Genomic DNA, 20,382 nt, shown 5'->3' with positions numbered 1-20,382 from the left:
CTGCTGGACAGGGGGGAGGTAAAATAAAGAGAGAAGGGCTGCTGCTGCATAAGGAGAGTAGTGAAGGGGTGGTGGTGGACACAGGGGACGTAAAAGGAAGGGACAATGGACAGGGGGAGCAGGCAAGGGGTGGACAGCCAAGGAAAAAGAAAGACAGAAAGAAAGAAAGGGGCTAAGGAGAGAGAGAGAAAGAAATAAAGACAGACACACACACATATATTCTAGCACCCGTTAATGTAACGGGCTATAAGACTAGTTTCTCAATAGTTCTGTTTTATTTTCTTGGTCCAGTTGATCATTAATGTGGTATTAAGTTAAACATTTTATCCAAATGGCCTCTAAGTTTATATATAACTAGTGAGGATGAACTATCTAAACTACAGTGCATTCTCGCTATTCGTGCATCCAGTATTTGCAATTTCATGTATCTTCAGGTATGTGAATTGTGACTGCTGTGTTCATGTAATCATGGACCTACACATTTATTTTCACTTCTTAAAATAGCCATCAAGCATCCAGGGAGTAAGTTGCAAGCAACAACTCCAAAAAGAAAGAAATGTGATGTGTCTTAGTGTTAGGCTTCATTTGTTGATGAGCACACCAATTGCTTACTGTGGTTGTGCAATACAGCATTTATTTTCCAGCACTGTTCTATGCAATTTTTTTCTTTAAGAATGTTACTTCTATAAACGGTCTATAAACGGTACTGCAAATAAAAAAACTATGTTTACAACATGTTGAATGTTCTGTGTGATTTTTGTTGAGTGCTGTTCCATGCAGGAACCTAACCCTGTTTTTCCTATAGGATCCATGATTCATTTTCCATGATTTTGAAGAACCACATGTACTGTATAGCAGGAACATAACATTTATTTTTCTATAGACACATTGTTTCGTTATTTGCAAGTTTGAGGCTTGCGAAGACTTTCAGGAACCATACTTCCATGAATAGCGAGAACACACTTTATCTAAAGGTTTGGTTATAATTTGAGAATAAATGTTAGGTAACAAATTGCTAAGGACCTACTGCTCTTCTTGTGCCCATGAGATTTGAGGTCTATATGGTACAAGTCTTTCAGCACATCACATGAGCCAATTCTCCTTCACTGGTTGAAAATTTAGTTTCAGAAATGTGCATTAACAGTAACAACCCCAATGTTAACATTAAGAGCTCCCCACATTCCACCACCCTCACGCCCAATAAATTGTGTAAAAAGAGAAATGCCCTATAACCTCTAGCCCAAATCCATTGTAAACAAGCAAAACAGTAATTGGGATCCCCCAGGACACCTCATCCTCCTGCTCCATTGTCTCCAATTTCAAATGGTGCTAACAAGTCCATAGTGGTAGTATTAAAGGTAGAGATATGCAAACAAGGGTAAGCTCTCTTACTTGGCAGCCTGTCCTCTAACAATAATAATGCGGTTATGACCTGTGGTCTTTGCACTGTGGCTGGGACTACATGATGAGCCTTGCTACAACAATTCAAAAATAAAATACTGCAAGATTCACTTTATCATTGTAGTGTATTTTCCATTGATAGTGTGCTAACATTGTATTTTACTGTAGATAAGAACCTAAGTCTCACTGGGTATTTTGTGTGGACCAGTCTTAACTTGGGCTATCATAAACTTGTTCCATTCTTTTGAAAGTACCTGAATGGCTAGTTAACTAATGCTGTTATTGATTAGATCTTAGTTTGTTGTGATATTCCAGTGAGACGTCTACTGTAACTCCTAGCTAGTGGAAGAGATGAAATACCAAAGTCTTGATTTTGTGTTGCTATTCACTTTTCAAGCTTTTCCGTTTTGAAACAGGGTTTTGCTAGAATGTCTTCAGAGATTGGACGTGAAAAAAGCCAGGATTGGGGCTCTACAGGTCTTGGAGGTGTGTTTAAGGTGGAATGGATTAGGAAAGAGAGCCTTCCGTTTCAGTATGCACACCATCTGCTGAACCCTTGGAATGATAACAAGAAAGTTCAGATCAGCAGGGATGGGCAGGTAACTTGTATTACTGTATGTCTTCTAAACTTCCTCTAATACAGACTTTGTTGCAAGACCGGGATTAAGATTGACTCAGTTATGAAGGATAGATGCATTATTAATTTGGCCTTAAAGAGGCTAATTTTGAAAGCCATTTCCACAGGTAAAATTGTGCTTTATGCCCAAAAATGATCCACCCTTTATGTGGGTAAAAGCTTGCATGTAGTGCCATTTCCAGTGCAATAGGTAAGACATTCTAGACAGATGGGTTATGTCCCCATAGCCGCGTGCTGCTGCAGAAGGAATCCACTCTCGATTTTTCACTCTGCCTCTGCTGTACTTCACTGGGTTCTCAAGATTCACCTACAGTTCTTTTGCACACACGCCTGCAGGAGTGTTTCTTCTGCTCTCCCCATTTTTTTTTCCCTGGTTGCCATTCCTTAGGCATGACGTGTCTGAACTACAGGCTTTGTCTTGTAGAGAACCGTTCCTCCATATTCCGGAGATTGGGGTTTTCCTTCGGACGGTTTCTTCCTTCCTACCAAAGGTGGTTTCGGTTTGAACTGTTCCTCAGTATTTTGGAGACTGGGGTTTTCCTTCGTACAGTTTCTTCCTTCCTTCCAAAGGTGATTTCGGTTTTCCATGTTAATCAGGTAGTGTGTTTGCCTGCCTTTCAGCCTACTGGTTCCAGGACACATGATCAACTGCTAAAGGAACTTGATGTGCGCAGAGTTCTTCTGCATTATCTAGAGGTCACTAACGAGTTTTGTCTCTATTAATTAAATCTTTTCCAGAGAAGATAAAATGACAAAAATAGTGGGCATAATTTGAAGTTGCAGGGAGGAAGACTCAGGAGCAATATTAGGAAATTATTTTTCATGGAGAGGGTGGTAGATGCCTGGAATGCGGCAGAGGGGTGTCCTCTTTCCCCTTTGTTGTGTCTTTTAACCTTGGAATCCTTTCTGCGTGTCCTTAAGAATTCACCAGATATTCATGGTGTTCCTCCAGTGCCTGTGAAGGTCTTGGCCTATGCAGATAATTTATTGCTTACACTAACTGACCCACAGAATTCCTTTTCCTCTTTGGTGGGGCTGGGGGTGGAGGTGGGTTTGGGTTTGGGATGGGTGGGACACATTATAAACTTATCTTGTGAGTATGGTAGTACCTGTTTTCTGTTTATATGACACTTTCATTCTTTGTACTGTTACTTGCTCTTCACTGGTGTCACTGTCATTTTTAGATTACTCAATAAAAATGAAAGCACAGTGATGCCAGGACAGGGGCCAAACCTGCCAGTTAGGGGTAGGCTGTCGACCTATCGGTTGGTCTGGGCTCAGATTGGCGCAAACCATTCAGTGCTGGAAGTTGTTTAAGAACGTTACAAAATCAAGTTATCTGTGCCTCCCTTCTGGACCTTATTGTAGATTCTCCGGCCAGTTGGCCAGAGACAGCTCTCAGATTCTGGGCAATGATGCACAGGCTACTGGATCTTCATGTCATAGAGTCAGTCCTGGATGAAGAATCGGGCTCGGGGCAGATACTTCATCATGCCAAAGAAAGGCATGACTGGAGGACAATTCTATACCTCAAGTCGGTCAATGCTGTACCAGGAGTGCCGAAGTCCACATGGTCATAGTAACTGTGTGCCTGGGGGATTCTTACCTCCCTTGATTTAACAGAGGCCTATCTCCACATTCCCAATTTTTCAGCCCACAGGAGATGCTTGCAGTAGAGAATGACATGGGGACAAATTTTTCCCCGTCCCTGCAGTAACTCATTTTCCTGTCCAGGCAAGTTCTTTTTTTGTCCCTGCCCCATTCCTGCAAACTCTGACCTCATCTGCTCAAGCCTCAAATGCTTTAAAAGTGTTTGAGGCTTGTATGATTAAGGTAGAACTTACAGGAATGGGACAAGGGTAGCAACAAAATATGTGGGGATGGGATGGGGAAATTGAATTCCTGCGGGGACAGGGACAAATTTGTCCGTGTCATTCTCTAGCTTGCAGTTTCATGTGCTGGATCAGCATTTTCAGTTCTCTGTGCTCCCATTCAGTCTAGCAATGGCACTTCACACTTTTACCAAGGTCATGGTGGTGGTAGCAGCACACCTCCGCAAGGCAGGGATCCAAGGGCACCCATGTTTGGACGATAGGCTAATCAGAACCCTGTCCAGGGAGGATGGAGATTGGGCAGTTTGCAAGAGTGGTCGAACTTCTCCAGGACCTGAGAAGGATAGTCAACTTCAAGTAGAGTCAGCTGGAGCTGACCCATCACCTGGACTACCTGGGAGTTTTGTTTGACTTGACCTTGGGCCAGGTTTTTCTTTCAGAGCCACGCAGACTGAAGTTTCAGAAGCAGAGCTTCTGCTACAGAGTCTGACTCCCATGGCATGTCATTATCTGCAGGTCCTGGGGTCGATGGTGGCAGCCATAGAGGTGGTCCCTTGGGTGAAAGCGCACATGAAACCTCTCCAAGACTTTCTCCTCTCTCACTGGGCTCCTTAGATGGATTTGCATCAGTAACCGTTTCCATGGTTACCCCAAACGAGGAACAGCTTGCAGTGGTGGCTGCAAACAGCTTCTCTCTCAAGGGGCATGCCTCTCTGCATTTTCTCCTGGGAGATACTAACAACTGATACCAGCCATTGGTCACTGGCATAGCAAAAGTGGTCCATAAGTCACCTAGAACTTGGAGCCATTCAGCTAGTGCTGCAGGCACTGGAGAAGTCTCTGGAAGGCAAAGCAGTTAGGGTCTTCTCGGACAATGCAACAGTGGTGGCTTATGTCAACAGGTACCAGAAGTGACCCTTTATGCCTAGAAGCTCAATTACTCTTTCGGGGAACAGAAGCTTATTTGCAGGCTCTTGGCTGCACACATAGCGGGACTGGAAAATGTATAGGCCGACTTCCTCAGTTGACAGATTCAACTTGGAGGTGGGCAGCTCCATTGTTTGGTGGTGGGGGTGTCCACAGATAATCTGATGGCCTCAGCAGTAAACATAAATGTATTTTGGTTTTACAGCTGAAGATATGAGCCTGGAGGTGTGGAGTTGGACGTGTTAGTCCAACCATGGCTGGAGAAGGGGTTCTTGTACATGTTTCCCCCAAAGCCCATGCTAACTCAAATCATTTGCAAGAGTGCGAGTCATCCAGGTTTGGTAGTCCTAATGGCACCCATTTGGCCCAGTAGACCATGGTATGTGGACCTAGTCCACCTCCAGAGGGATGAAGACCTCAGACTGAAAGTCCAAATAGATCTTCTCACTCAGGGACTGTTCCCTATAGAGAATCCAAAACTCTTTCGGTTTATGGCATGGCTCTTGAGTGGGCTGTCCTGACAAGTAAGGGTTACTCAGAGATGGTCATTGCCACTCTGCTTAGAGCTAAGAAGCTGTTGACGGTAGTAGTCTATGCTAAGGCCTGAAAATCCTTTCAACACTGGTGTACTGTGGATGATGTAGAGCCCTTACGAGCTTCGATTTCCGTAGTCCTGGATTTTTTGCAAGTGGGACTTCAGAAGTGTCTGTCAGTTGAATCGCTGAAAGTGCAGATAGCAGACCTTTCCTGTTTCCGATCTCTGGCCTCTCACCAGATGTCACCCAGTTCATTAAAAGAGGTCTTCAGTTGCACCCTCCAGTGCGTCTTCCATTCCCTTCCTGGAATCTTAACACCATATTGCAAGGTCTCAGTAGAGCTCCATATGAGCCCTTATGGAAGGAATCCCTTCTGAATCTTATGATCAAGATGGTGTTTCTAGTGGCGATTATGTTAGCGAAATGAGTCTCCAAGTTACAAGCTCTGTTCTGTAGGGAAACGTTCCTTAACATTATGGAAGCAGGACTCTCCTTGTGCACGGTTACATCCTTTTTACCAAAAGTAGTCTCTGCCTTTCTTATCAATCAGGAAGTCTGTCTGCCTGCTTTTCATACTATGGAATCTAAGAGAAAGGATAAAGCATTGCATTTGCTGGATTTCATGCGAGTGCTTCTCCAGTACCTTGAAGTTACCAATAAGTTTCCCATATCGGATCACCTTTTTGTTCTGACCAGTCTGACTAAGAAAGGGAGGCTGGCATCTAAGACCTCAATTCCCAGATGGATTAAAATGGTCATTACTTCCCCAAATGTGGGCTGTGGTAAGCAGCCGCCGATCGCATTGAAAGTGCACTCAATCAGAGGTGTTGTTACCTCATGGGCGGAGACTTGGGCAGATTTGCCCAAGGAAATCTATAGAGCAGCTACATGGTATACCCTTCATACCTTTACCAAGTTCTATAGAGTAGATTTAGGAGCCAGGAAAGACATCACTTTCCGGTCCTTCATTTTGAAGGCAGACTCAGGTGCTGGTGCCAGTGCCACATTGGGGTAAGAGATTGTGCTTGGGTGAGTGGGGGATGCCGGATCGCGACGGCGGGGAAGGCGACGCGAGCGGGGGGATACCGGATCACTGGGGGGGGGGGGCACTCGCAAATCGAGTCAATGCTCGGTTTGCGAGGCACAGATTTTGCAAATGTTTTGCTCGTCTTGCAAAACACTCGCAAACCGCGGCACTCGTAAACCGAGGTTTGACTGTATTTTTTAGTAGTACAGAAAACAAGCAGTAATATAATTTTAAAATGTTACCACTAGTCTGGCCTGATGTTCAGCATCGGCACTACAAACTTGTGCAAGAGACTTGTTTTCAATTCTTGCTCTTTGAGCTGACCAGGATTGAGAATGCCATGGAAGCATTGGTGACAGCCTCTTGAAAGGAGGCAGTCCTGGTTGTTACTTACTAGTGACACCTACCAGCTGGTATAGACCTCTTGGTGAATCCCTTTTTGTGCAAATTCCAGGCTAGTTGTAATGGAAGATCCCAAATAAAAATAAGATCTAAACATAAACACTTCTATCTTTTGTAGAAAATTAATATTTAAATGTTTTCTGCCTGTTTTCTACCTGTTACGTTCATGTGCTATCACAATTAACATTAATTTGTGTGTAATCCATTCCATTGGTATAATCTCATAATTTCCCACTCTTTAGGAATTGGAACCCCAGGTTGGAGAACAGTTGCTGCAACTATGGGATCGTATTCCTCTAGGAGACAAAAACCCTGCTCATTGATTCATATCAGAGCATATTAAGGTAGGTATTGGTCAGAGATCATTTTACAGGTAACTAGAATAGGATATTAAAAATGTCTCTGAGCCACCTAAGATGTGCTTGCTACCAGTTCAGGATGACTTTGATTCAGTAGCTTTGCATTCTGCTGATCTAGAAAAATAAAAAACGTATAGTAAAGTAATTACTTCTGAAACCCTGAAAACAATATGTCAAACACAATGGGCTCTTTTTAGTCATAGTTCAATCTAAGCTAATATTTTTGGATCCTTGCAAAGTACTGTATGAAATCAAACTTGAACTGATCAGCCAACTGGTCTTATTCATGCTTTTCAGTTGGGTGAAGAAGAGTTTTAGTAGCTGGATTGTGCTTAAATTAAACTGGAACCATTGTAAACTGTGATGCCTTTTAATGTAGTTTGGGAGCTTTGGTGGTCAAGCAATCTGTCTGATCTCAAAACCTCATCTGCAGAATCTTTCTTTTCAAGCTAATAAAAAAGATTATCCAAGGACAAGCACTCAGCATATTCTCACATGTGGGTGACATCATCCACAGAGCTTGGCATGGACAGTGCAAAAGTGTAATGTCACCTTAAAAGTATCAAGACAGCCCATACCGCACATGCGTCAGTGCCTTCCTGCCCAATGTCGGCTCACGGGTCCTTCAGTTCTCAGTTTTCCATGGAGCTTAGAAGCTGTTTCACAGAGTTTCTCTAAACACATCAGACTTATACATTTTTGTGCCTTCCCTTAGATATCAGAGCAAAACATTCATATTTTGAATTCCATATAGCTTTAAAAACCTATTTGTTTAAAGATGCCTTCTATGTTTAATTCAATTCTTCCTTGGCACAGGGATACTATTTGACAGCACGTTTTCAATGGTACAATAATTCTCTCATTTCTCCACTGTCCTTATGAAATGGAGTTCTGCCTTTTAAATACCTATATGTAATTTGAGTTTATGATTTTAATTGTAAACCACTGGGATGGCTTTAGCTTTTGAGTGGTATATCAAATTTTAATAAAACTAGGAACATTATGTCATATTTTTCTCTTTTGTTTCTTTATCTTCAATCCAGTATAAAAATTTAAATTTTTTTTTTTTCTACCAATGTTTTGATTCGGGCCTTTGGACCTTTCACAGCCTGTTTTAAGGCCTGGAGCATCAAACTTTTTTGGGCTTACTGTAACCCAGGCAATCTCCAGATACTCAGGAAATAGCCAAAGCTGCATAAAAAAATTATTTCACTCTAATATTTCAAATAAAATAAATTTAATATGCATTTAAAATTAACAATATATTACAGTTACCACAACTGTAGCTCAGGAGAATTTTTTTTCCTTAATATCTAATCACACGCCGGTCCAGGACAGATGACTGCAGGTAAACAGGTGTTTATTTTTCTCTTCTTCTTTCTTTCTTGCGTGGGCTAGCGTTTGATTGCAATTCTTGTTGATCTCTACTACTCTATCTATTAACAAATCAATAAAGGAAAACCCTAACTATTTCCCAAGATTCCACTTTAAACTAGCTATATAAAAGAATAGATAATTGAAATAGCTCTAAACTATACCCACCCACAATTAACTAATATTTCAATTAATCTCTTATAACCCAAAAACACAAGTGCATGTCACCAAGGTTAAAACTTGGAAACACTCCCCCCCAAATAAATGTTTCAGAAATACTATTACCGTATTTTCACGCATATAACGCGCGCGTTATACGCGTTTTTACCTACCGCGCATACCCCTCGCGCGTTATATGCGTGAGCGCGGTATACAAAAAATTTTTTACATAGTTCCCGCCCGACGCCCGATTCACCCCCCCAGCAGGACGGCTCGCACCCCCACCCCGAACGACCGCTCGCACGCGCTCCCACCCGCACCCGCATCCACGATCGGAGCAAGAGGGAGCCCAAGCCCTCTTGCCCGGCCGACTCCCCAACTCCCCGACAATATCGGGCCAGGAGGGAGCCCAAACTCTCCTGGCCACGGCGACCCCCTACCCCCACCCCGCACTACATTACGGGCAGGAGGGATCCCAGGCCCTCCTGCCCTCGACGCAAACCCCCCTCCCTCCAACGACCGCCCCCCCCAAGAACCTCCGACCGCCCCCTCAGCCGACCCGCGACCCCCCTGGCCGACCCCCACGACACCCCCACCCCCCTTCCCCGTACCTTTGGTAGTTGGCCAGACAGACGGGAGCCAAACCCGCCTGTCCGGCAGGCAGCCAACGACGGAATGAGGCCCAACCCGACCATGTGCCTCAGGCCGCGCCCCCAGGTGGGACCTAAGGCTCCAGGGCCTATTCTGATTGGCCCACGCGCCTTAGGCCCCACCAATAGGGCGCGGGGAGGCGGGGCAGTGCACGGAAAGTCAGGGAGGGTGAATGGAGAGTTGGGACAGCGCACGGAGAGGCGGGGCAGTGCACGGAAAGTCAGGGAGGGTGAACGGATAGTTGGGACAGCGCACGGAGAGTCGGGGAGGGCGAAAGGAGAGTCGGGGTGGCCAGAGGAGAGTCGGGGCGGGCGAAAGGACAGTCGGGCTGCATGCGCGGTATACCTGTGAGCGCGGTATACAAAAGTTTTTGTACATAAAATCGTGGTTTCTGCGCGCTATACCCGTGTGCGCGTTTTACACGGGTGCGCGTTATCTGCGTGAAAATACGGTATTACAACACAAATTACTTCAAACAGGATACTGTCTTCTAACCAAATCTAAATTATTACTGTTCTTCAATAAATCCAAAATTTACCTTCAAAAACACAGACAACTTCCAACACACAGCTGTCTACAGAGAAAAGCCACCCAAACTCAACTGCTCTCCTTGGCAGTTTAGAATACATTCACTTCTGACTTCCTGGAGAGAGAGCTGTGCTGTCCAGAATTCCAAAAGTGACATGTACAGATCTAAATTCTTAAAGGTACAGAAATATTTTTTATAACCTTGGTTACATTACTATCTACTCGACCTCCCTGGACCATTGAGTCCTTTGACCTAGCGTCGGTGATTTTTCCTTTGATGTCAAAGACTCTTAGTGGCTTCAAGCAGTGCACTCAGTGCCAAGAACCATTTCAGGTTTAAACTCATATAATTGGTGTGTCCAGAGCCTAGATCCTGAACTCTGAGACATTTTCTGTCCTTGCTGCTCTAAATTGCTGAAGAGGTTGCTTAAAGCTAGAAAATTGCAGTATGAAAAACTTTTCGTGTCAACTTCATCTGCATCGAGGATGGCTGGAGACTCCAATGCTAACACAGAACATCCAATGACTTCAGCATTGACACCGGCATCGACCCATCGACTACCTGTTCCACATTGTCTTTGTCGGTGTTGCTTGCTTTGAGGGAAAGCTCATAGGAAAAAAAGACCTTTCCCCCTTGAAGCTCATGCATCGTTGCCATCGATGTATTCCAAGCATCGGTGCACTGATGCCAGATCTCCTTCTCTATAGTTAATGTCTCCTTTGAGTTGTACCTCGATATTGAGATCCGCAACACCTTAATACCCAACTCAACTACTGCCTGATGTACCCTTGCTAAACATTGTACCAGCGCCATCTCTGCAGGAACAGCTTCTTATGCTATTGCAGAAAGAACTAGCTGGGCTTTTGCAGACGCACTCCGTGCCAATTTCTTCCACTCCCAGTCTGAGCAGTGCCCAAGAGCTCCATTGAGGCATCGAGCTTGAACACCACGATGTTGAGGATCTGCATCGAGGCATGCATCATCATCAAAGGAACACAGTTCATCACACTCTTGGTGTTCCTCTCCAGGTTCATCTCAACACTCACGTTGACAATCCTCTCACCGCTCACTTCGACGCTCTTTGTGTCGATCTCCTCAACGTTGATCTCATTCTGCAAGGCTTGACGTCGAGGCCTATGACTCTGACTTACCTATGCATTCCTCTACTGACTATCCAGACCTATCTGCAGATGAGTCTTATCCTTCGGATTCATCTCCACCATGGCTTTGTCATCCCCAAAAAGTCTGTCTTTCACAAAGTTTATACAACAGATGGGGCAAGCACTCCCAATCAATATGGAGTTTGAGACAGAGCCTTGGGCAGAGCTTATGGTTGCCCTCGCCTATAGAGTGGCCCACAAACTGCATTAAAGTTCCTCTACACAACCTCATGAAGGAAGCCTTATTTAAGAATCTCCACTTTCTGTCCCAGTGGCTCCATGCAAGTTGAATACTCTGTATCACATCCATTCTTGCCTTGGTTTTGACCGACCACAACTGCAACACTAGTCCTTGGTTGTAGAGTCTGCCTTAAAAAAAAAAGCAAACAGTTCTAGAACTTAAGCCAGCACTCCTCCTGGATGGAAGGCAGAACTCTGGATAAATCTGGCCACAGAGTATTTCAAAGTTCTATGCTGACAAACAGAATCTTAAACTATAACTTCTACATGACTTTCTTCATGAAATCTCTCATCCAAAAGATGTCCCTGTATGATCAATACAAAGGTCCCATGAGCTGACAGGTGGGAAGGCATCGATGGTCCGAGCAGACTTGAGACTTTTAAAGTAACATTTTGTACTGTTTGTGCCAGGCTGCATGGATGACGTCACCCACATGTGAAACTATCTGCCTGCTGCTCTCAGATAACACCTGCTACAGGTAAGTAATTGTGCTTTACAACTTGCAAAGATTTTACTACATAGAGCAGCTTGAATAGAATACAGTTTCTATTAGGATCAAATGTCAATGATTATAATTTTGGAAATGGGAAATCTCTTAATAAAAGCCAATGATTTTGATCTCCAGAAAGCTCTTGAATACAGTGTCTTGCAAAAGTTTTGTGTACGTTTTTTAAATCCTGCTGTTAATTATGCATTTCAGAATTCACTTGTTTGTTTTACTGATCTACACAACATATTCTGTACATTCAGAATGAGCAATTATAGATATATTCAAAAAGAAAGTAAGGATAAGAAATTAAAAAATCTTAATTGAATAAATCTTTCAATCCTTTGTCATAATAAACATATACTTTTTAAGCTCTGGGGCAAATATTCAGCTGTGATGGTCAGCCAAAGAGCCACTTCCAAAATAGATCATGACCACAAGTAAACATAGAAACATGTTTACAGATAAAGGCCAAATGGCCCATCCAGTCTGCCCATCAGCATTAACCATTATCCCTTCCTCTATCTAAGACACGTGTCAAACACAAGGCCCGTGGGCCGAATCCAGCCTATCTGACCTTTTTATGTGGCCTGCGACAATGCTCCCGAACTTCCTCTTCTCAGAGCCCAGTGTGTCCTCCCTCCCACACCAGTCTGACATAGCTGTCATGCCGGAAATTCTGCCGGCTTCGGCAGTGTTGTCCGTGGCTCCCCCTCCTGCCTTCCGTCTGCTGTGGTTCACCTGGACAGAAACAGGAAATTATGCGTCATTGGAGACAGACTGCGGCAGGCGAAAAGCAGGAGGGGAAGCCATGTACAACACTGTTGAATCACTGATTCTTCAGCTTAGCGGTGGCATCGGACCGGTGCTGGAGGGAAAGACACGCCAGGCTGTGAGGAGAGAGGGACTGGCACTGGAGGGAAGGCAGTGAGGAGAGCGAGATGAAGGGAGAGAGGTTGGACCTGGGGTAGCGTGGAGGAAGAGGGAAAAAGATACTTGAAGGGAGAACCGTTGGAAAGAGAAAGGGAGAAATGATGGATCTGGGCGGAGGAAGGGAGGCAGACAGACAGGGGGAGAGATGGGATGGGGGCAGTTGGGAAGAGAAAGGGAGAGAAGTTGGATCTGGAGATGGAAGGGAGGGAGAAATGTTAGGCCTGGGGGTGGAAGGGAGAGAGAGATGCAGCATCTCTTTTTTTTTTCTTCCAACTCATTATTCAAGGGGGGAGGGAAGAAGAACAACAGAAAAGAGGAAGCAAAATCTTGGACCAAGAGGAGAGAGGAGGAGAGATAGAAGGCGAGTGGACAGAGGCAGAAAAGAAAAAAGGAGAAAAGTTGAAAGGGAAAAATCAATATGTTGGAGACAGGGACTGGAGCAAGAGAGAAGAGGAGAAAAAAATGGACAGCAGACTCTAGAAAGGGAATTAGAAGATAGACAAAATCAGAAAGAGAAACTGGGACTAAAAGCAAAATGACCAGACAACAAAAGATAGAAAAAATATTTTATTTTCTATTTTGTGATTACAATATGTCAAATTTGAAAAGTGTATCCTGCCAGAGCTGGTGTTAGACAGCAAGCGTGAACTAGGACCTAAAAGAGAGGAAAAGTCTTTTTTATTTATTTTGTAGTCTGCGTGGGGTTGGAGAGGTTGTATCCCTATACTTCTACTAAGATTAACCCCCTTCCATTGCTGGCGTGACTCATGTGCATTTACATTACATAGGTATTTAAATGTATATATCATATCTTCCCTCTTCCGCCTTTCCTCTAAAGTATACAGATTGAGATCTTTAAGTCTATCCCCGTATACCTTATGACAAAGACCATGCACTATTTTAGTAGCCTTCTGCAGGACCGACTCCATCCTTTTTATATCTTTTTGAAGGTGCGGCCTCCAGAATTGTACACAATATTCTAAATGAGGTCTCACCAGTCTTATATAGAGGCATCAATTCCTCCTTTTTCCTACTGGCCATACCTCTCCCTATGCACCCTAGCATCCTTCTAGCTTTCAACATCACCTTTTCAACCTGTTTGGCCACCTTAAGTTCTTCACCCCCTAAATCAGGGGTGTTCAAATGGTTGATGCGATCGAACAGTAGATCACAAAGGCAAAGCAAGTCGATCGTGTTGCCTTTGCGGTCTTTTTCTCCCTGCTGCTTCCCCGAGCAGCCTGGCGCGTACAAGCGCCGGACTCGCAAGACTTCACCTCTGACGTCAATTCTGACATCGGAGAGGAAGTTCTGGGGCAGCCAATCGCTACCTGGCTGGTCTGGAACTTCCTCCCCAATGTTAGAATTGATGTCGGAGGTGAAGTCTTGTGGGCCCAGTGCTTGTACACGCCAGCCTGGCTCGGGGAAGCAGCAGGGAGAAATCGGTGTGGTGGCTTGGGTGGGGGTAGGGAAAGAATCAGGGAAATGGAGAAATCGTTGCGATGGCTTGGGTGGGGCAGGGGGAGAGAGAAAGAAAGGCAGAAATAAAGAGGGGGCAGGGGGAGAGAAAGAAAGGCAGGCAGGAGGAGAGAGAAAGAAAGGCAGAAAGAAAGAGGGGGCAGGGGGAGAGAGAAAGAAAGACAGGCAGACAGGGGGAGAGAGAAAGAAAGGCAGAAAGAAAGAAATATTAGCTTTACAGAAGAAGGAAGTGCAACCAGAGACTCATGAAATCATCAGACAAAAAGGTTGGAAAAATGATTTTATTTTCAATTTAGTGATCAAAATGTATCCATTTTGAGAATTTATATCTGCTGTCTATATTTTGCACTATGGCCCCCCTTTTACTAAACTGTGATAGTGGATTTTAGCGCAGTGAACCTATGAGCATCGGGAGCTGCGAGGGGCATTCAGCACAGCTCCTTCGCTAAAAACCGCTATTGAGGTTTAGTAAAAGGGGAGGGGATATATTTGTCTATTTTTGTATAGTTGTTACTGAGGTGACATTGCCTTGACCTCTGAAAAAAACCCTGAATACAAATGATAATTAACATTTTTCTCTGTGTACAGTATGCTTTGTGTTTTTTAAAATTTTATTGTTGGTAGCTCATTTTGACTTATTCATTTTAAAAGTAGCTCGCAAGCCAAAAAAGTTTGGTCACCCCTGCCCTAAACTATACCATTCCCTTGGGTTTTTGCAGCCCAAATGCATGACCTTAGCATTAAATTTTAGCTGCCAAATTTCAGACTATTCTTCAAGCTTCACCAGGTCTTTCTTCATGTTATTCACACCATCCTGGGTGTCTACTATATTGCAGATTTTGGTATCATCCACAAAGAGGCAAATCTTGCCCAACAGCCCTGCAGCAATATCGTTTATAAAAATGTTAAAAAGAACAGGCCGAAGAACAGAGCTTTGAGGCACACTACTGGTAACTTCCCTTTCCTCAGAGTGATCTCCATTGATCACTATATTCTGTCGCCTTCCACTCAACCAGTTCTTGACCCAGGCCATCAGTTTGGGACCCAATCCAAGTGCACTCAGTTTATTTATTAGACGTCTGTATGGCTTTGCTAAAATCTAAATACACCATATTTAGTGCACTCCTTCTATCCAATTCTCTGGTCACCTAGTCAAAGAAATTGATTAGATTTGTCTGACAAGACCTACTTCTAGTGAATCCATGTTGCCTCCAGTCCTGTAATCCACAGGATTCCAGAAACTTCACCATTCTCTGTTTTAAAAGTATTTCCATTAATTTGTTTACCACAGAAGTCAGACTTACCGGCCTGTAATTCCCTTCTTCCTCACTCTCACATTTGTGGAGAGGGATCACATCTGCCATTCTCTGAATGGTCTGTCCAGGGTTGGCAGTGATTTGGCATGACAGGCTCTGTGGGATTACCTTATACTTGTATTGGCAGAGATGGCATGTAGATAAATGCCTGTTCAGATATTTTTTATGCATTTCAATTTAACATCAAAGATACAACTTTGAAAGGAAATTCAGAAATAACTATAAGAAAACAAAACCCAGTTCCAATCTGCAAGAAAATTTACATTTTATACTCCATTAAATTTTTGGGGGGGAGAGAAATCATATAGAAAAGAACATAAAAAGATGATGGTAATTAAAAAAAGGAGCATACTTTCTCTAATTTAATTGCCGATGCTCACAACCTAATGTGGACGCTGGAAAATACTTCAGAAACAGCACAGGAAAAAACCTTCCCAATGTTCAAAACTAATAGCATACAAATTATATGTGTGCTGTTAAGTGTTGAGCATTGGGATATTAAGGTGGAGGAATGTGCCCTGTGCATACATAGAAGAGTTTTACGGTAAGCACAGCTCTTGAATGCATGCCCAAGCAAACCAGGAAGTAAAGCACACAACTGCATCCTTCTGTGCCTTAGAATATAAGCTAAAAAAAAAAAAATTCACTTGAAAAGCTTATATTTAAGCACAGAAAACAGGTGCCAATATACGCTTTTACTTTCGGGTTTGTTCTGACTTGCACACATTTGTCTCTCACTACTAGCACTTAGGGCTTGCATGAGCTTCTTTCTGCTTCCAAATAAAATAAAAATTGGCAGATTTTAAAGAAGAAATTGTGGGAAATCTTGTCTTCGTACATCTTAATGCCTACTCCAAGCTAGTGTAATTTTCTCAGCGGTAAAGTGGCCTTGTTTTTGTGCTGTATTCTGAGCATTAGGAAATGAATTCATTAACATCCATTGGACTACATTTGCATTCTGTTTGTGTTAATTTTGGCACGCACATTGTCTCCCATGCTAGAGCCCTTGGAGCATTCTGCGCTCACTAACGTGGGCACTAGTACAGCACTAATTGCTTCTAGTGCCTGTATGGGTTTTGAACATTGGCCCATGAAAATTTAGGACAATAAGAAAAATGGGCACCTTTCCCTTCCAAAAAATCTTAATTGAGATACATCATAGAAAATATACTAAAAATTCTGTACTGAAATTACACACTTACATGGAAATTTCATTTGAAAACTTTAACCAGTAGAATTTTTTTCCTTCTAAGGGGAGTCCATTTAGAAACAGCAGTAAAAACCTGAACTTCCCCCCTAAAACGGAAGTATTAGCACGATAGTAGAGTCTCAATATGGGTTCTTTATCCTGAAGAAACTTAAAGGACACTAATCCTCAAATTCTATAAAAAAACACTAAAAATTGTGCATGTGCCCAATTTGGGCACACAATTTAAGAATATAGTAATAGCCATACTGGGTCAGACCAAAGGCTCATCTAGCTCAGTATTCTGTTTCTACAGTGGCCAATCCAGGTCATAAGCACCTGGCAGAAACCCAAACAGCGACATTAGATGGAATAACAAGCCAATTAGCAATGATAATTGGGATCTTAATGAGAAATTATTGATGTTAATTGACTTTAATTAAAATTTAGGTGTGAGTCAAAGGGGGTGTGGACATGGGAAGGCATGGGACATTCCTTGAATTTATGTGCATAATTATAAAATAAGGAGGATCTGTGCCTAATTTGAACAAAAGAATGTAAACCAATATTCCCTCTAAGCCGCGCAGCTCTGCACCTTATGATAAGAGGTCAGCACGCAGCCTAACCACCAGAGACACTGCTCTTCTGCTTTCTCACTTCTGCCGCTCTCCTTTACTACAAGCTCTTTATTCCCCCCTCCCCCCACTGCAGTCAGGCACCTCTTTATTCCTTCTCCCTGCAGGTCCATCAGCTCTTCACCTTTTCCCGTCGATATGCTGACACACATGGCAGGTCGCCAGCACAAGCAACACCAAATACAGGCTGTTTCCGGGCTCACAGGAAGTACGTCATGTATGGGACGTGGCACAGGAAAGGCCCTTGTGAGGCTGACCCAGAAACAGCCCTTATTTGGTGTTGCTTATGTCAGCAGGGGAAGGGATCATTAAGAGGTGCTCTTGGATCAATGGGCAGGAATGAAGCAGTGCTGGAATCGTTTATAGTGGGTTCAAAGGATGAGAAAGAGGGATCACATGTTGGAAGGAAATGGGAAGGATAGGGCGCACAAATTGGATGGAAGTGGGGAGGGCAGAGGGGCACATCTTGGAAGGAAGTGGGAAGGAAATGGAGAAATAGGGGTACATGCTGGATGGTAATGGGGAGGAGAGAGAGGGCACATGCTAGAAGTGGAGAGGAAAGAGGGACAGACTGATGGAAATGGGAAGGAGAGAGAGGGGGCTGATGATATATGGAAGTGGGGAAGAGAGAGAGATGGAAGTGGAGAGGAGAGAGGGAGCAGATGATGGATGGAAGTGGGGAGGAGAGAGGGTGGATGGTAGTGAAGAGGATGGTAGTGAAGAGACAAAGGCAGATGATGGATGGATGTGGGGAGGAGAAAGGGACAAATGCTTAATAGAAATAGGGAGGAAAGAGAGGCACATGCTGGATGAAAGCAGGGACGAGAGAGGGGGCAGACACTGGATGGAAACATAGAGAAGGCAGGCCCAGGATGAAAGGGGGAGAGAGGGCATATGCTGAATGGGGGGAATAGGATAGAGTTAGAGAATAAGAGAATGAAATAGGAGAGCCAGGATGAGTGAAAGAGATGGCACGTTGTAGGTAGACACAATAAAAAAGGGAAATTGAGGATTGGATAGTAAGAAAAATTCAATCTGGACAGACAAAAAAATTGAAGAAAGTTGAAAAGGAAGAGAAAAAAATGACAAATGGGCAGGAAATCCCGGATAAGGAAAGCAAGAACCACCAATACAACTGAAAAAAGTAAATAGCCAGACAACTAAGGTTGAAAAAAATGATTTTATTTTTAGTTTAAGATATATAGATCCTTTTACTAAGGTGCAGTAGCCAATTTAGCGTATGCAAACAATTAGCGTGTGCTAAACGCTAACATGTCCATTATAGTCTATGGACACGTTAGTGTTTAGCGCATGCTAAATTGGATAGCACGCCTTAGTAAAAGAGGGGTTAGTGTGGTAGCCAAGTTAATAAGTAAAAATAGAAAATGGAAATAAGATATTATCGTATTGGATTAATTTTAATACCCTTTTAACTAACTTTAGAGACCAAAACCTCCTCCCTCAGGTCAGGACAGGATACCATAATAGATTGCGAAAACTTATGTATTTTCAATTTGATCTGGACACTGGAACTGTTTTGTGTTAAGAAAAAATGGATGCATTTTACATATTTAGGGCCCCTTTTATGAAGTTACATTAGGCTTTTTTATTGCTGGCCATGATGATATTAGCTCCGATGCTCATAGGAAGTCTATGAGTGTCACAGCTTTTACCGCTGCGGCTGGCAATAAAAAAGCCTAAAACAGGGGGGAGGGTTAGTTATGATGAGTTAAGTTATTTATCTTGAGTATTTGTTTTTCAGGTATAGCTGCTATAGAACCACCCTGCCTGTTTATATAATCATCAGAAATGTGAATCTACAGGAGAAAAAGCACATATATGGACAAAATGTGTTTGAAACCAAGAAGTTACATGGAATTGTGACATTCCTCTCAACATACTATCTTCAAAACAGAGCTGCACTCTACCACTGCAATCACAGGAGAAAGTAGTGGTTATAAATAACATAACATGTTTGCAGTATTAAGATCTTTTAACTGAATAAGTAATGGTGTATTGTTTTTGGTTACATGGCTGTCATGGAACTGAAACAATTTTTAAAAATTGATTTTAATTTCAGGTGTTAAAGTTTAAACCAACTGTAACAACTGACATTAAATGACAAAGTTTTGAAAAGGATAAATTTGGTAAAATTTTAATTTTTTTTTCTGTGAACATCCAAATAGCTAGATATTAAATGATGGCATAGAAACTGCAGTTTGTTGAATGCATTGCTTGTTTTAGCTGAACCTTGTGAAGCCAGTACATTTCTGAATTATTATAAGTTGCTGTTGAGAATATTTTCAAATCACTAGTTTGCAAATGATGTAGATACTAAGCTGGGACTAAAGTTTTTATCCTACTCACCAAGGAGTCTCATATATGGCAAAAAAAAATCATAACCACTTCCTGATTCCTAACCAGGAATGCTCTAAAGTGTACCTTTGTTAATGAAGTCTTTTTCTTGTCTTCCACACTACATAGACCTTGTTGCAGGACTCAGGGCACAGACACTGAAAATGAGGTCATGGGTTGTTCGTAAAGCTGCCTAAATTTGTCTCAAAACTCATACTCATACAGTACAGAATGACACGGGGACAAATTTTTCCCTGTGGGAACTCATTTTCCTAGCCTGTCCCCGTGAGTTCATTTCCTATCCCCGCCTCATCTGCACAAGCCTCAAACACTTTAAAATCATAAGTGTTCAAGGCTTATGCGTTTAAGGCAGAGCTTACAGGAATGGGACAGGGACAGTGATAAAACTCACGGGGATGGGACAGGGAAATTGAGTTCCTGCAGAGATGGGGACAAATTTCTCACCATGTCATTCTCTACCATACAGCAAAGCATCTGACATAAAATTTTACTTGCACTGCCTTTCATGTTAAAATTTCCTTTTATGATGTGATGGAATAGTAAGTAGGCTGCACTAGTTCTTTATCTATCTCTGAAAATTTGGATATAATCCCAGTCTGGAAGTCCCGATTGTTTTAGTTGACTTTTCTTCTAGGCTGTAGCATTACTGCATGATTGACAGTGTCAAACCCAGGAGTAGCAGCAGTAATTCCCATTAGGAATGGATACATAAAATGTGTAAAGAACTGGCACAGAAGC

General features: G+C 42.9%; 1 protein-coding gene across 5 annotated transcripts in view; it reads left to right on the top strand.

Moving 5' to 3' along the window:
• The window catches only part of YTHDC2 (YTH domain containing 2), a 217,440-nt gene extending 197,473 nt beyond the window's left edge, over positions 1-19,967 (top strand). For all 5 annotated transcript variants that reach the window (XM_033929088.1, XM_033929090.1, XM_033929087.1 and 2 more), the window contains 3 exons: positions 1,818-2,000; positions 7,005-7,106; positions 19,031-19,967. In XM_033929088.1, the coding sequence (XP_033784979.1) occupies positions 1,818-2,000; positions 7,005-7,085 (264 nt within the window). In that variant the 3' untranslated portion in view covers positions 7,086-7,106; positions 19,031-19,967. The remainder of the gene's footprint in view (positions 1-1,817; positions 2,001-7,004; positions 7,107-19,030) is intronic.
• Positions 19,968-20,382: the final 415 nt, after the last annotated feature.

This window comes from Geotrypetes seraphini, chromosome 1, assembly GCF_902459505.1.
Source record: "Geotrypetes seraphini chromosome 1, aGeoSer1.1, whole genome shotgun sequence".
Classification (NCBI taxonomy): domain Eukaryota; kingdom Metazoa; phylum Chordata; class Amphibia; order Gymnophiona; family Dermophiidae; genus Geotrypetes; species Geotrypetes seraphini.
The sequence above is the reverse complement of the archived record's forward strand: the minus strand, read 5'-3'. Positions and strand labels throughout refer to the sequence as shown.